The 16,009-nt window shown below is 40.2% G+C and overlaps 1 protein-coding gene across 7 annotated transcripts in view; it reads right to left on the reverse strand.

The window, feature by feature from the left end:
- The window catches only part of LOC136672315 (polyamine-modulated factor 1-binding protein 1), a 188,224-nt gene continuing 172,215 nt past the window's right edge, over positions 1-16,009 (reverse strand). For 5 of the 7 annotated variants that reach the window (XM_066648311.1, XM_066648313.1, XM_066648309.1 and 2 more), the window contains 11 exons: positions 15,247-15,400; positions 14,902-15,069; positions 13,318-13,485; positions 12,728-12,874; positions 10,232-10,399; positions 9,838-10,010; positions 8,897-8,971; positions 7,896-7,989; positions 7,712-7,785; positions 1,540-1,654; positions 1-650 (listed from right to left, as the gene is read on the reverse strand). In XM_066648311.1, coding sequence (XP_066504408.1) covers positions 399-650; positions 1,540-1,654; positions 7,712-7,785; positions 7,896-7,989; positions 8,897-8,971; positions 9,838-10,010; positions 10,232-10,399; positions 12,728-12,874; positions 13,318-13,485; positions 14,902-15,069; positions 15,247-15,400 — 1,588 coding nt within the window. In that variant the 3' untranslated portion in view covers positions 1-398. The remainder of the gene's footprint in view (positions 651-1,539; positions 1,655-7,711; positions 7,786-7,895; positions 7,990-8,896; positions 8,972-9,837; positions 10,011-10,231; positions 10,400-12,727; positions 12,875-13,317; positions 13,486-14,901; positions 15,070-15,246; positions 15,401-16,009) is intronic. The other 2 variants (XM_066648312.1, XM_066648314.1) reach the window with 2 other exon arrangements.

Below are 16,009 nucleotides of genomic sequence, written 5' to 3' on the forward strand. Positions count from 1 at the left end.
AGAACAGTGCATGTTGTGTATAGTACAAGCCTTCACTAACAAGGTGCCAATGGTAACGCAATGCAAAATTGAGTTCAGGATGCACAAAAAAACTAATCAAAATTATTAATAATAATGAACATAGAATATATTGCAATCTCAGTGGCACTCACTTCTTTTCACATGTTCACTTACCTTGGAGTTAAATAAAGTCACAGATAAAATATTCACATTGTCATTCAAAATATCTAAAACACATATATTCAGCTATTATTTATGCAAACAAATATTCAAGTTTAGCAGTGACAATAAAACAAATTCATGGATTAATAAATAAATATGAATAACCTTGATCTTCTCTAATGAATAGATATCTCAGTACTACAGAAAAGACGACGGGGCTTTTAAAATGTGAGGTCCTAAGAGTGGGAGCTGGTCCCTGAGATAATGTGGAGATTACTATGTGCTCTGGTCCAGATGTATGTGTGTCTTGTACATGTCCAGTGTCTGGTCAGGGGTCTCCTCTCCAGAGCTCTGCGGGCGACTCTGCGGTAAACCTCTGTGGCGAAGGTAGGCTTAGAAGTTGTTCTCTTGGCTCGGGTCAGCTCAGGTCCAAGTCGATTGCCGGAGGTTTCTTTTGGCTCAGGTTCTCCCTCTGGCCCAAGGCTCCTCTGGAGACCAGTCAAGAACATGGATGGTACATTAGGACCCACCTTGTAAAAGCCTTACTTTAATAATGGTTGTCAGAAATAGACAGTACTAACAATGCTGAAGGTCAATGCTTCATAATTAGACATTATGCCACTGGCAGGACAAAACCTCAGATCTCCATTCTGAATTTGAATTCTTGACGTATTTTGAAAATACCAGGTAACACTGACATTGTGTTAAAACATGATGAACAGACCAACCGAACTGATGAAAGACTTTAGTCTCATTTTCCATTAAATTAAACTTTCCTTTAAAGGTATTGTATTAGAAACAAGAGATTTTCCTCAGACAGTGGCAATTATTTATTAAGAGTGTTATTTTAGTGTTAGTTATTGAGTGTTATTTTATAGTTAACGTCATCTATGAGCATCCTGAGTATGTTTAATTTAATTCAGTTTTCCCTGAGTCCCCTGAATTGTAACCTATGATCTCCAAGCCAATAAGGCATGGGTAAAAAAAAAAAAAAAAAACACATTCAACTACACTGCCACCAAAGAGGTCATTTTAAGGTTATTGCCTAGAACTAACTGATGAATAAATAATGACTAACCTGTTTAGCTCTGTTTTGAAATTTCTCATTTCAAACATATGTATTTAATCAATCCTGTTGGTGTACGTTCGTGTTTCTTCCTTTATATAAATATACTCTTAAATATATATATATATATATTTATCCCAGTCTAATTCATTTAGTTACCTGTCACTGGTTGCCATTACATCGTTCTTATTAAATGATGCAAAGAAATTCTCATATAACCTGCCCATAGTTATCCCACCTGTCTTTTTCTGCATTTGGAACTAAACAAATTGTACATGCTACAAGAGCTATTAGCTTCACTCTGGCCTAACCTGGAGTGTCCGGTTGTGGTGTCCAGCACTGGCTGGTTCCTCTGCTAGCCTGTTCCACCTCTCTATCTCCCTGCAGTACACCCTATCTCTGCAAGCTGACAAGGCCACATCACTGCTGGGTGCAAGTGGGAAAAGTCAAAGGTCATTTCCAGAGATGTGTGGCAGCTTCTTTGGGTTTAATGAGCTCTCTCTAGCACAGTCTGCTCATCAAGATTTCTTCCTCTTGGAAAGGAAAATCCAGCTTATTAACAAAACTAAGCATAATTTTCTTTAGCCCTGGAGGTCTGAGACTGCATGTAAATTTCCTCTCTCATTTATGAGAAAGAGAGGCAGATAGAGAGAGAGAGAACCTGAAGCGTCACAGTCTCTTGTTTTTGAACTTGTCGTCCTATCTGGCAGCTTTGCATACACAATGGCCTTGTTGGATACTCCAGCAGCCTCGCTAATGCGTGCCCTTTTGTGTCGGTTAATTCCGCTGGGATAAACAGGTTGGCGCATGCAAAATTATTCACACACACAGAATTAGCCAGAGAAGCAATCAGAAGTATGAATAACAATCCGCAGCGGTACACATTATAACTTTTGAGCAGGAGAATAAGGCGGCTGCGGATACCTAGGGAAGTGAGCTTATCAAATAAAGCTTGATAAATGTGCCCCGAATGAAATGAGTCAATCATTTTAATGTGCGCGAGGAGCCCTGAGGAGAATAAATAAGCAATCGCCACATCACGCGGCGAGAGCAAATGAGCACACTGCACAATTAGACAGGGTCACATTGGCACCAAGCTACAGACGCACTAACGAGCTCCACACGCATCAGAAAGTGTGAGTGAGTGAGTGTGTGAGAGAGAGAGAGAGAGAGAAGCAGGAAAGAGATGGAAAGAAAGAGGAGCGGAAAAGGAATGTTAAAGAATTATAAAGTGAAAAAAAGAAAAACCACAAGAGAATAAGAGGAGGTGAGAAAGTGGGAGATTTACAAAGAACTAGAGGAAGAAAGAATGATAGAAAATAAGCAAAAAGTGGGACACTGAAAGGAATGGAAGATCTGGAGAGTTGAGAGAAAAAAAGTAAAAGAATAACAAAGAAAAGACAAACAGACCATGTGTGAAAGAAAGACAAATAGTTGACAGAGAAACAGAGAAATATATATAAAAAATACAGAATGAGAAAGAAAAACAGTGAAAGAGAGAAGACAGGAACAAGTTGCTGTCCAGCACAGAAAGCCTGCTGTTTATCATGCTTCGAATAAAGAAAAAAAAAATAAAAATGGTCAAAGACAGGCGAGGGATAAAGCACCGCATCAGACACTGTCCAGTCCCTGAGTGGCCAGGAGGCACGCTGACAGACCAACAGGCCCCATGGCACAGGCTTTCAAAGGCGAGTCAAAGTTATTAAGTATTCAATCACATAAAAGGAGGTAAAGGCGTGAAAGGTTGCGGACCAAAGCACTTTTGCTCCAGTGCATTAAAAGCGGCCTGGCCGCTCCAGCCCTGCGTGAAAAGAAATAGATTGCCTCCCAGGAAGATGGCTGCTGAGTTTTGCCCCCTCTCTTCCCCCCCCTTTCCCTCCCTTCCTTTAATAACAGCAATCTGCTGTGAAAATCTAATCCCAAGTACCATTTACGCCGCATCTAGATAACTTCTGCTTGGAAAAGCGTACAGTATGAATATTTCATTCCCTGATATCCAAATAAACATGGCAGGCTTTCTATCAGTCAGGGGATGCGGCAGCAAGTCAACTGGAAACAGCAAAGTGCTAATGAATAGCGAGGTTCGGGAAAAAAGGGGCATGTCTCATGAAGGCAATGTTCTTTTATTTCTCTTTTAAAATGTGAGCATTAGGAAAAAGGGCCCGCAGCTCGAGAAAACAGTGATAAAACATCACTTCCAATGATGTTTATGAAGAAACATAAAAACAATATGGAGCTTACCTCTCAGATTCAGAATATGCTGTCGGCAAATCCATCTAAAATGGACGGATTGTATCCATTATTACTCTGCACTGTCAGTAATGTCCTTCGTTTCCTAAAATCTAAAGCCTTGCCATTTAGTATTGTTCGCTCTCCGCTCACCAACACACAATGAGCTGGCAGGGGTCCAGCTGAACTTTCCCTTTACTGGCTTTACTGGTCTATGCTAGGGTCACAATCAGGGTTGCAATTAATGATAAATACTGAATGACTTCATGTAGATTAGGGCACTGTTCCGGACACAGCCATAATGCATCATTACAAGAAGGACTAGCTGCTAAGAAAAAAACAATGAAAGCTGCTCTTGAAGTTTGTTTGTGACAGAATCTGTCAGAAGAAAAAGATACAGTGCTGTGCAAAAGTTTTAGGCACCAGAGATTATGAGATTTAAAAAGCTATTTATCTGAGCTGTAAGTGTTTATTTGCTAAAAAACAAACAAACAACAAATAAAACCCAACATTAGAATAAAACCAAATAACATTACTCCAGTGAGTGATACTCTGTGTGTGAATGCGTTGGTTTAATTTTTCCCAAATCTCTCCTCGTGGAGTCTGTTTTATTTGAGGCTATCTTTCAACACCTAGTTTAGCGGTTAATAAATAATGATTTTAAATAATGTGTTCTGTTGATTTAACAAATTCATGCAGAATCTGAACAAAACATTGTTCTTCAAACTCACTCTCACCTACTGCTTTATAGAAAAAAAATCTTCCATTTCTTATTTGTTTTATATTATTATTTATTTTGTATTTACTGTGATTATATATGACTTTATATATATATATATGAGAAGTCACTAGTTTAAATATCTGCACAGTACTATATATATATGAAACATTTTTAAGGGCTTATTTGCTTTACTTCTTTTTTTCTCTTAATTTTTTGCTAAAGTATGGTATCAGCAACCAAGCTGCATACATGATCATAAATAACAGCATGTTTAATGATCCATGGCCTCTGTGATATTCTTTGTAATAATATACTCCACCTCCTGTTCTACTGCTTTTTTTTTTACAGAGCTCTTTTTGATGTTAATATTTGTACTGATGATAAAATGTCTCAAACATTTTTCAGATTTGAATATTACTGCCTTTAGTTATCGATGTGGCTCTAGTCCAAATGCATTCTATTAAGAACGATTTTTCTTCCCCTGAAGAGTTATCACTGTGGGAAAGACAGTTTTGTAAGGAGAGCAATGACATGTAAAGTGGAAATTGAAAGCACTGATAATGGTCCTTGTATGTTGCAGACAATGATCTTAGGAACCCTGCACCATGTGGCATGCATGGGCAACACAAAATTTGAAACTACATACTGGCTCTCACTATTTACTCAGGACATGCCATTGCATATCCATTTGTAACTCTCTCCCTCTCTCTCTCTCTCTGGCCACTTAGAGGCCTGCAGGCTTTCTGCATGTCCTGAAATATTAGCTGAGCTTCATTTAGTTACACAGCCATAGTTTACGGACTGTGTGTGTTTCCTTTTCAGTGGTCCTTGCTTTTCACTGGTTTTCACTCACTCTCTCTCATTCACACACAGATGCACAAACACACACACACATGCTCTCGGGGTGATTAGTCAAGAGAGCCATGGTCTCTGGGGCAATTATGCACTCAATGCTCCAGTAGCCCTTCCTGTCAACTTCTCTTTGCCTGAAACTCTGCAAATAGTGGAACTCACTAAAGTACAGTAAAGTGCAGCAGTTTCTGAGCAGGTCAGTGACTCCAGCTCTGACATTAACACAGCTAAAGCTGCATGTTCTGATGGTGAGGAGGAAGCTGGCTGGTGTGTGAGCGGTGTAGAACGGAGACAGGAGGTGATGGCAGCAGTCACTGAAGCTGGCATTGGGTCATAAGAACAAACACAGAGGGGAGACTGGAGAGCCTCATAGGATGAATCAACACAGCCTGGCTGATTGAGCTCATTCTCCACTTTGCCTCTGCCTAAAAAGTTCCCCCAAACTTTCCCTTTCCAATTTCACATTGGAAAAATCATATCACACCCTATTAGAGAAGATAAGCCTGCATTCACAGAGGCCGATCATTGAGAGTACGGGCCTTACAGAATGAGCTGGCTAAAAGCGACACTGAGACCCACTCTAACTAGCAGTCACCTTTTCACCATGGCTGATAGAAATATCATCCCCATATCTCATCTCATTAACCATCCTGGTTATCACTTAGGAGGAGAGTGGGTGAGAAAGATGAAGACCCGATTGGGGGTGGGCAAGATAGAGAGAGAAAATTCTTAAGGATGTGTCAAAGGCTGGCAGGGCAGCTCCTTACTCCAGGTGCACAAAGTCTTTCGTTATGGGAAATAGGCGAAGGGTATTTCAGTATCTGTACTGACTTTTAAAATTTGATTGCTTATGGGAGAATTCAGATGACATTGAGTTTTTTTTAAGTGAAAAGAAAGCGGGGCATGCTATTTATGGAGGGGGTTAGCATATTTGACTGACAAGTAAATCGATGTGTATTAAAAAAAATAGATAAATAAATTGTCGTAATCTTTATGTTGTTGTAAAGCTGTAGGTGTTCAAAAACAGTCAAAATTAGCTGACTACAGAAATGGGCTCCTCTATACACAGTGGTCAGCTTCATATGTATATGCATATGCATGATGTATAGCATTCTTAAAAGTATGCTAAAATAAAAAGCCCACAAAAACTTAATTCATTCTTTCATTATCTGTAAGCGCTATTCCAATTCAGGGTCGTGATGGGTGCAGAGCCTACCAGGAATCATTGGGCGCAAGGTAGGAACACACCCTGGAGGAGCCGCCAGTCCTTCACAGGGTGACACACACATTCGCTCACACACTCACACCTACGGACACTTAGGAGTCGCCAGTCCACCTACCAACATGTGTTTCTGGACCATGGGAGGAAACCAGAGCACCCAGAGGAAACCCACGCGGACACTGGGAGAACACACCAAACTCCTCACAGACAGTCACCCGGAGTGGGACTTGAACCCAAAACCTCCAGGTGTGACTGTGACACTACCTGCTGCGCCACCGTTCCGCAATAATACAACGCAATAATGCATTTCCTGTCCATACTTTCAGCTCCACTGTACAGGAGTATTTTAACAATTACCGAAGCTCATTGGTTGCTCTGTATACTTCATTTGTCCCTTCCAACCTGTTTTTCAATGGTCAAGACCCCCAGAGGACACTGCAGTGACACTGACGTGGTGTTGTCAGTGGGTGTGATGCTGGTATGAGTGGATCAGACACAGCAGTGCTGCTGGAATTTTAAACACTGTGTTCACTCACTGTCCACTCTGTTAGACACTCCTACATTTTGGTTCACCTTGTAGATGTTACACCAGAGACAGTTCCTTATCTGCTGCTGCACAGACCTTCATCAGTGGACACAGAATGGCGTTCAAAGAACAACGCTGGCTGGATATTTTTGATTGGTTGACTATTCTCTATTCTCACAGCTGCACTTTTGTGTCTGATCCACTCAAACCAGCACATCATACACCAACACATCACTGGGTCGATGTCACTGCTGCACTCAGATTGATCCACAATCCACATCATACTGTCTCTGTGGTGGTCCTGTTGGGTTCCTGACCATTGAAAACAGGGTGAAAGGGAGCAAACAGAGTAACAGATGGACTACAGTCTGTAGTTGTAGAATTATAAAGTGCTCCTCTATGGGCAGTGGAGAAGAGAATGGAAACTGAGTGTAGAAACAAGGACTTGGTCATAAAAGTATGGCTGCAACCTTAGGAAGAACTAACATACATTAAAATAACTATAGTCTATTTTTATTTTCAATATTCAGTGTGAACAGCTTGCTGTATATTAATATTAATCTTTTTTGTGTCACTACTCATGCATGTGTTTTACTGTAAAATTTTGAATCTCCAAAAACCTTACATTTTGTGATGCATGTTGTGTATTATAACATTATATTTTTGACATATCACCCTTTCCTACCCTTTGCTTCAATGCAAATAAATATTTCAAAACTTCTTCTTTGAGCTACAACATCTTTGGAGCAATAACACCTCTCTAGGTTCCTAGCAACCTTCTGTTGTATTTTGCACTTTACTGTGAGTATATACACTACCGTGCTGCTATGTAGATCTGCTGACGGATTGCAAAAACATTGCCTGACAGCGCAGATACCCTTTCAAAATTCATAAAGTGTCTATCAGAAGCATCATGCTGGCATCAGTACTCACAGAGCAGAGTGCTGATGGTTGTGCAGATGATTTAAGGTACTCCACTGGTCGCTTGCACTCTGGACTTGAAAGGCCTGAAACAAACATGACCAATCAGCAAAATTAAGATCATCCCATAAACTGCTCAGAAGTATTCTCATCAGCTCAGTGGAGGAAATCTTAAGGAAGATTCTGTGAAGTGCACCTTGTATCTGTCTGCCTCCGTTCTCCGCTCATCCAGCTCTACTTTCAGCTTCCGGATCTCTGCCTGCAGTTTCTCTACATTCTCCTGCATGTGACTGGAACAGAAAACAGGACCTGTTTCTACATGTTACCATCTTTCTTTCAAACACACACCTTCTAGGGGCTGCATGATATGGAGAAAGTCTATACTGTGTTTCAATTACAATCAGGGATATGGTGCTCACAAACTGTGGATAAACCCTAGATTTCAATGAACAATCACTTGCACAGCAGTAAACAGAGGGACAATTGCATACAAAACCAAGCACATCTTTTCATGTGAGGACTAGAGTGACACTGTCCCACAAAGAAATTTGATTGGCCACTGTGGGGCCCACTTAGTAAAACCAGCTGTCAATATATTGCTAATTTATTAAGTGAAAGGTTGTTAATTCTCAGTGCTGGATAGAGGTAAGCCAGTGGTACCAAAAGTGGGTGGTGGGGGATTGTAGCTCTATGTTTCACATTTTGATTTTGCATTTCCTTTAGTTTATCACCGAATGGCTTTTGCCCATACCTTAAGGACAACTGCCAAGATAAAATCTGATGTTAAACTATGGTTACATACACAGATGTATAGAAAATGTATGTTTGGCATGCTTTGTGTGGCATGATGGTCATGACAAGCAGAAAATGTTAAATTCATTAGCATGCTTCTTTGGAGAGTGTGTGAAATGCCTACCATAAGTGAATGACAGCATGAATAATATGCTATTTGTTCTTTGGTTGTTTCATTTCATGTGGGAAATGATGAGATAAAGGGCAAGAGAATTTAAACAAAATGGAGCTATTTGTAGCAGTTCAGTGAAACTGAGATGTTTCCTTGTTTAAACAATGTTGATTGAACTCCCAATAATTTCTAAAATAAGTATGAAAATAATCAAATTTAAAAAGGTATATGAAATTATCACACCCACTGCGCCAAGAGAGAAAATCTTTAGTGAAAGTATTCCCAGGTCTTACTCCTTTTCCGCTGTGAGATGGACAATCTTCTTGCTCTGGTCTTTGATTCTAAGTCCAAGTTTCTCATTAGTTTGTCTAGTAGAGAGAGTAGAGTGCAGCTGTTAGAGCATATAGTGTTGCACAATCTAGCTTTCATTACACTGGAAACATATTGAGGTACAGAGGTGTAAAAGTAAAAAAAATCCAGGATTTCATTCTAACAGCATATAATCTTCTAACAATCTCAAACCAGCCTCAGAGGTATCAGGGCAGTTGAAACAAAAGTCTAGAATGATATTTTGTCTCTGGACCTGGATTTACCATCTCTGCTGGGGTACCAGAAATAATTATAATATAATAAAAAAAATAAATAAAAATAATGAGAAGAAAAGTAATGTTGATCAAATTTCTGGGTTAAATCATGTGTGTGCATAAATTACTGTGTAACTTACATATACATTCATACAAGAAAAAGACCCCGGATCAGATTACGTTTTGTTGTGAAAAGTGAAAAAAAGTTAACACGTCCTCTTTACACAAGAGAACACTGCTGTAGAATGTATTTGTTAATTCACAGAGTTTAACATGAATTTAGTAATGTAAACAGTGCAGATTAAAAACCAATGCACTTTAAAAACTATGAGACTGTTTTGAGTAGAGAATGTGAATTGTTACATTGAACATCCACAAATAATGCCATTTAGTGGTTTAACACTTTTGCAGTTTGTTTGCAATTAAAATTGAGCAGGAAAGAAAGTAAGGCATTGGAGGTACTGATTCAGGTTCAATGTCAAGTATTAGAACCTGACAACTGTTGCTGAATCATCACCTGCAGGTATGTTTTTTCATTCCTAACATAGAAAAAAGTGTGGTGCCCTGACCTGTTTACTGAGTATATTATTTAAAAAATATGTAATAAATGAAGATCATAAAGTTACGCAGGCTTTAAGTGGTGATCTTACTTTTGCTCTTTGACCCACTGGTTGACATTGGTGACCACTAGCTCACTTTCTCTGTGCAGACGGGAACTGTCACAGCGAGCATCCCCTAGGGCTGTCCTCAGCACCTCTACCTCTGCCACAGCTGCATTGTAGCTCTGCTCTATAGCATCCATCTGAGAGTGTAAGGCCTCCACCTGCATGGTGGCAAAAAGACTTTGAAAAATCACAGCTTCCCCACATGTGTGTGCATGTGTGTGTTTTTATTAGAGTTGCACAACATGGAAAAAACACTAGCACTAAATATGTACTGATGTTCTCATACAGTACATATCAGGATTGAAAACACAATATTGTGACGAACAAAAGAAATTACATAATGTGTGGCTCTTCTACAACACGTGTGTGCATAAATGACCTGAGCTACTTTGGAGAGGTAGTTCTCTCTGATGGAGGCAAGCTCCACCTTCAGGACCACCGCCTCCTCCTCACTGGACTGCAGGGCTGCTAGCTGCTGCTGACCCCAGAGCTGAGAGCGGGTCAACTGAGCGTTCAGTTCCACCAAACGCTCCTCAAAGGTGCGAATCTGGAGGTCAACATAACAAAATGTAGTTGACAAAGGTAATGGAACAACAATGTTAAAAATGACCCACTAAAATGAGAAATTTAAAACCATACACTCTGAAAAGTGACCAGAACAACTTGTCATTTTAAAAGGGACAATCCTCATGTAAAAATGACTAATTATTATACACAAGTATTATACGAGGCCCACAGAAAAAAAAATGCTAGGAAAACAGGACAGGGCCCTGAAGAGAGCCAAATTATTAATAACTGGAAACTACTGTCATTTCTAAATGATGTAATTCCTACTGTTCATAAAAAAAATCAAAGTACAGAATCTTTTTATCCTGTCGATTAAAACTTTCATATGCTGAATTACATTAGATTGAGTCAAACTCCCTATATGCAGCTCCTGTGTGTTTATAATGCAGCTGTTAAAAAACACTTATCAATTCCTGTGAAATTTGTAAAGCTTGCAATTAAATTTAATTGGCAATTCAACAATACATTGTATTATTCCCTTCTTACAATCAGCAAGGCTGACTTTTACATAACCATGTGTCAGTGCTGAATTAAATGAAAAGAAAGAGATAATAAAGTCATAGTTAGTCAGGTGTGGCTGTGAGAGAAAGAAAGAGAGCGAGTGCGTGGGAGAACATTGAGAATGTCTCCCATCACCACAATGACCTTTACACAAGCCTTGAGCACATTTAATGCAGAGGAGAGCCAATAAAGGTAATGAAAAAAGCAAAGGCAATTAAAGTGGTGTGTGTGTGTGTGTGAGAGAGAGAGAGAGAGAGAGAGAGGAAGAGAGAACTGCAGGAAAAAACTGACAAAAACACACACTAGTGCTGTGTATGCATACTGATGTGATCACAAACTATTTACTTTACATAGGGCTTGCACAATACTGCAAAAGTCAGAGACCACCCTTCATTTATTGAATTACCACCCACACCATCAAGTAAGAACAAGTCATTTTTCAGCATCAATAATAATAATATAATAATAAAAATAATAATATATTCACAAAATGGTTTGGAAAAACCGAAAGAATCTTACAGTAATTAATGCACAGAACATATGAAGTACTGTTTTTTTTTATAGAAACAGATTTTACATTTCACTTGCACAATTTCTTAGAATTCCATTTTGTGTGCTATCTTTAAATCCATTCATTCATTATCTGTAAGCGCTTATCCAATTCAGGGTCACGGTGGGTCCAGAGCCTACCTGGAATCATTGGGCGCAAGGCAGGAACACACCCTGGAGGAGGCGCCAGTCCTTTACAGCGCAACACACACATTCACTCACACCTATGGTCACTTTTGGGTCACCAATCCGCCTACCAACGTGTGTTTTTGGACTGTGGGAGGAAACCGGAGCACCCGGAGGAAACCCACGCGGACACGGGGAGAACACACCACACTCCTCACAGACAGTCACCCGGAGCTGTACTCGAACCCACAACCTCCAGGTCCCTGGAGCTGTGTGACTGTGACACTACCTGATGCACCACCGTACCGCCCTTGTCTTTAAATCATTTTTGAATTTTACTTTTGGAATATTTTGGAGATTTTCTTTCATGTGATGTTTCCTTGTCTTGGATTATATCTTGTATCTAATCTCCACAGGAATATCAACACTTTCCAATTAAAAATGTGTATCTCCATTTTTTTCAATTTTTCTTTTATTGGAACACAGCAGCTGTCCTTCACAACCTGTGAACATTCCATGATAACAGACCAATAGAAATGCTCCAAAATTACATCAAATAAAATCTTTTTACATTATTTTGACTTTGACTGGCAAGTTTTGCACAGTGCTATATGACATACATACTTCAAATCAAATGTGCCTTTTAACAGTACAGAAAATATACACATTGTTGCAACTTCCTATCTCCATGCAGGCCCACCATGAATCCTCCCTGCTTGCAGCATTTCTCACAACCAGCTGGAATCATTACTGGCCTTGCTGTGATACAGCTAGAGCAAAGAGCAATTATTTTTAGAAGACAGACCCGAAAATATACCGCTGACATACAGCACACCCAACCAGGAATAATAATTATTCCTGCAGTCAGCTGAGGGGTAGAGACTGTGGATAGGTTTGTTTGGGGGGGTGTGGGGGGGTGCAGGGCATTTACACCTTTGTTTTTTAGCCTGAAGAGGTTTCTGGCCACAATATGAAAAGACTGGGGACATTCGGAAACTCGTTATTAGACTGTATTGTTGTATTACACTGGTCAGTTAGCCATTACCTTACAACAGAATATAACTCTTTCTCAGCAAAACAACCACACTCCCAGTTGCTTCCTGTTGTGTGAGTGGGGGGGGTGTAGTCTTACCTCATCCTGATAAATTCTGCTCTCACTGTGCAGTTTCTGCAGCTCTGTGGTCAGCTCTGCGTTTCTCTCCTGAAGTGACGTTCTCTCCTCTGTCTGCTGTAGCAAATGCTGATGCAGCCGAGACGCTTCCCGACTGTGCTCGGCCAGCTACACACACACACACACCCCACGTTAAAAACTCAAAGATAAGCTAGAACACTCCTTGTACAAGTATGTGTATTGGAGAAGAAATGTAGGCTTCAGGCAAGCAGTGGTTCTGCATTCTCCTTGTGACAGGACAGTGCTGAGATCAGCTCCAATTTCAAGTACCAGGTGCCAACCTCAGTGCAGACATACGCTCTACAAGCAAAGCCAAGATACTGTCATTTGTTTAGTTTGATATTCAATGTAGTTCACCAGCAAGAAAAAAAAAGCTGGAAAACAACACATTAAATACTTCATGGCTGTGATGTGACATAGATGAATGTATTTAATATTTTTTTCACATAGGAAATTTCACATACTCGTGCAGATTGAGGTCATAAAGAATGTTGTTTTAGAGATATTCTACAGCCATAGTGACTTAATGTGGCGGCATTCAGGGTCCTGACCTCTTGGCTCAGTTTTTGAATGCGGGTGTCTCTGCTCTCCAGCTCTCTCCTGCACTGCTGCAGTTCAGCCTGAGAGTCTATTTCTTCCTCCTGCAGCCTCATGGTGGCGCTCTGCAGCTCAGACACACGCTCCTGCAAGGTGTTCACCAGCCGCTCCCGCTCATTCAGCTACATGCGCACACACACACACACACACACAGTGAGATAGACAGCTGACAATCACATATGGCATATCAGCAGTGTTCATCATGTGCAACAGCCGAAGCATCAAAGCGCCAGATAAAGTTGACAAGAGCAGAAAGATGGAAGCCACTGCAGGCAGATTAGCCCAGATGGGTGGGCAGATGAGAGATAGTTGCCTTTATGCATGGCAGATATTAAACTGGGATTAAGGAGATTAACTTCCAACTGTAATTGAGCGAGAAACTTTTGCATCAGATCTATTAAACTTTTTCTGAGATATGGAATGTGTTTAGATTTCATTTTCAAACAGATGAACAGTCCATAGATTGCTGTGCTTCATGCTGACACACCTTCAGCATAAAGAATTTAAAAATCCCATTTCTTCATGATTTGTGTCTCTAGGTCTGGGTCACATTTAGCTAAACCGTTCCGTAGGAGGTTGGGAAATAATTACCATGTTTTGGAGCACAAATTCAGGGGGGTAACTAATTGATTTGGGAGAGATTTGCTTGAGGCTGTACACTGGAAGAGTAACAAAGTGGAACTGCTGCATCCGTGCAAAGTAAACTGATAAGCAGCAAACAGCAGTGTTACTGCAAAGCGTTAATCCCTGCGGTACATCTGATAACATTATAAAACCTTATGAATATTATTTTTATAGTGTTTCCTTCAACACTATACACACACACACACATGTGCCATCTACTTTATTAGAAACATCTGTACTTTCTCTCTCTTATAATGTTCCCACTTTAAAGATGTAGGGCAAATAAAGGGAAAATCAGAATAAATGATTGGAGAAGCATATATGCAGGCAAGGTTACTGCATGATTAAGCAATTAACATGTGACCATGCCCTGTGGCAGACAGAAAAATGCTAAGCAGACCCATTTAACCTCCATTTTGGATCAAGGTGACAAGAGGAAAATATCTGAAAATATCTTTCAAAGTGACTTTGACATTGAAAGAGGGTTCATTATTGGTGCACAACAGCAAAACTTCAGTAGATCAGTTGAGCACAGGTCTACAGTGATTTGGAAAATAGTGAGATCAGATGTGTCATTTTTCTCCTTATTGTTTACGGAGCATGTTTGGCATACACAAAAAAAACCCAGTTCATTCCTGAATAGACTTGGGTCTGTTAACGCTTTTATGACAGGGGTTGTACATTTATTTTCGATTCAATTCTGAATCAAATTCATTGGCTTCATCCTGAGATTAACATTTCTTTTCTGGTACAAATGTAGAACAATGCCCCATTCACAGGGAATGAGGGACAAACATGGTTTCATAAGTATGAAAGTGATGTAATTAATATCCTACGGCCTTTGCAGCCTCAGGATCTCAATCCAAAATAAAACATTTCTGTCCTTATTGGAATAGACATGACTACATATATACCTGTTTTTTTGTTGCTTCTATATCAGTCCTGAGCTGTTCTCTCTCTGCCTCCAGGCTGCTTTCTCTGTCATTGATGCCTTGTGCCCAGTCCAGCTGCCCCTGTAGCCTGGTCTGCTCATGTGCCAGTTCCTCTCGAAGAGCCTTAGCGCGCTCAGTCTGCTCTTTAAGCTGCATCACACACACAAAGCCACATCCACAAACAGCACTAACACCAATCAATAGTGATCAATACAGTGGATCATGACCTCCCAAAAGGCTCTGTGGAGCATCCTGCTCTGTAAGCTGGCCATTTAAAGCCCTGTTCGACCTGAGTAGCGCAGCTGAGGTGGCCCAGGCTGCTGTTACCTGCTCCTGTAGCTGTGTTAGGGCCTCTTTGCTGCTGGACAGCTCCTCCTGGAGTGCTCTGTTCTCCTGCTGCAGACACATGGCCTCCTGCTGGGCCTCAAGCTGAGCCTGCCTGCTGCTGCTAGACTCCCCTTTAACCTGCTCCAAATGGCTCCTGTAGCACAGTAGAAAATACATTTAGTTGCTTCTTATTTATTCAACAGCCAAGACTGGAAATTTGACCAAAATATTTATAAATATTTATAATTTGATCTGTCCTGTAAAAGAGAAAAATATATCACCATTTACTGCACGTTATAGAGAACACAGATAATCCATTTAAAAAAAGTGTACTTGCTGGAAACTTGGGGTCCCCCAATGAAATTTGTAAACTACAAGCTATACACTGTTAAAGACAGTAGCTTATCTGTTGTTACATTCAAAATAAATTTCAGACAGCCTTGATATTCATCACTGGTCTGTTTTGACCACAGAATCACAGCACAGCAGTGACAACCTTTTTCAGGGTTTTAAACATTCAGAGAATGAAATGATTTCTTGAAAAACATAAAATAAAAAGATTATAATAAAATAAACATGTAATTTGTGTTCATTTGCAAATATGAAGAGGCTGATTATATCCAACACCCTTCCTGCCCCTTAACAAAAACAATGAAACGAAGAGGAGGGATGAGTGTTGGACATAATCAGACAAGGCAAGCCTAAACTTTTAATGAGCAAGTGGCGAAGCCAATTATTAGAGTGGAAGCAGTGGATGAATTCA

The sequence above is a fragment of the Hoplias malabaricus genome, chromosome 16, assembly GCF_029633855.1.
Source record: "Hoplias malabaricus isolate fHopMal1 chromosome 16, fHopMal1.hap1, whole genome shotgun sequence".
Classification (NCBI taxonomy): Eukaryota; Metazoa; Chordata; class Actinopteri; order Characiformes; family Erythrinidae; genus Hoplias; species Hoplias malabaricus.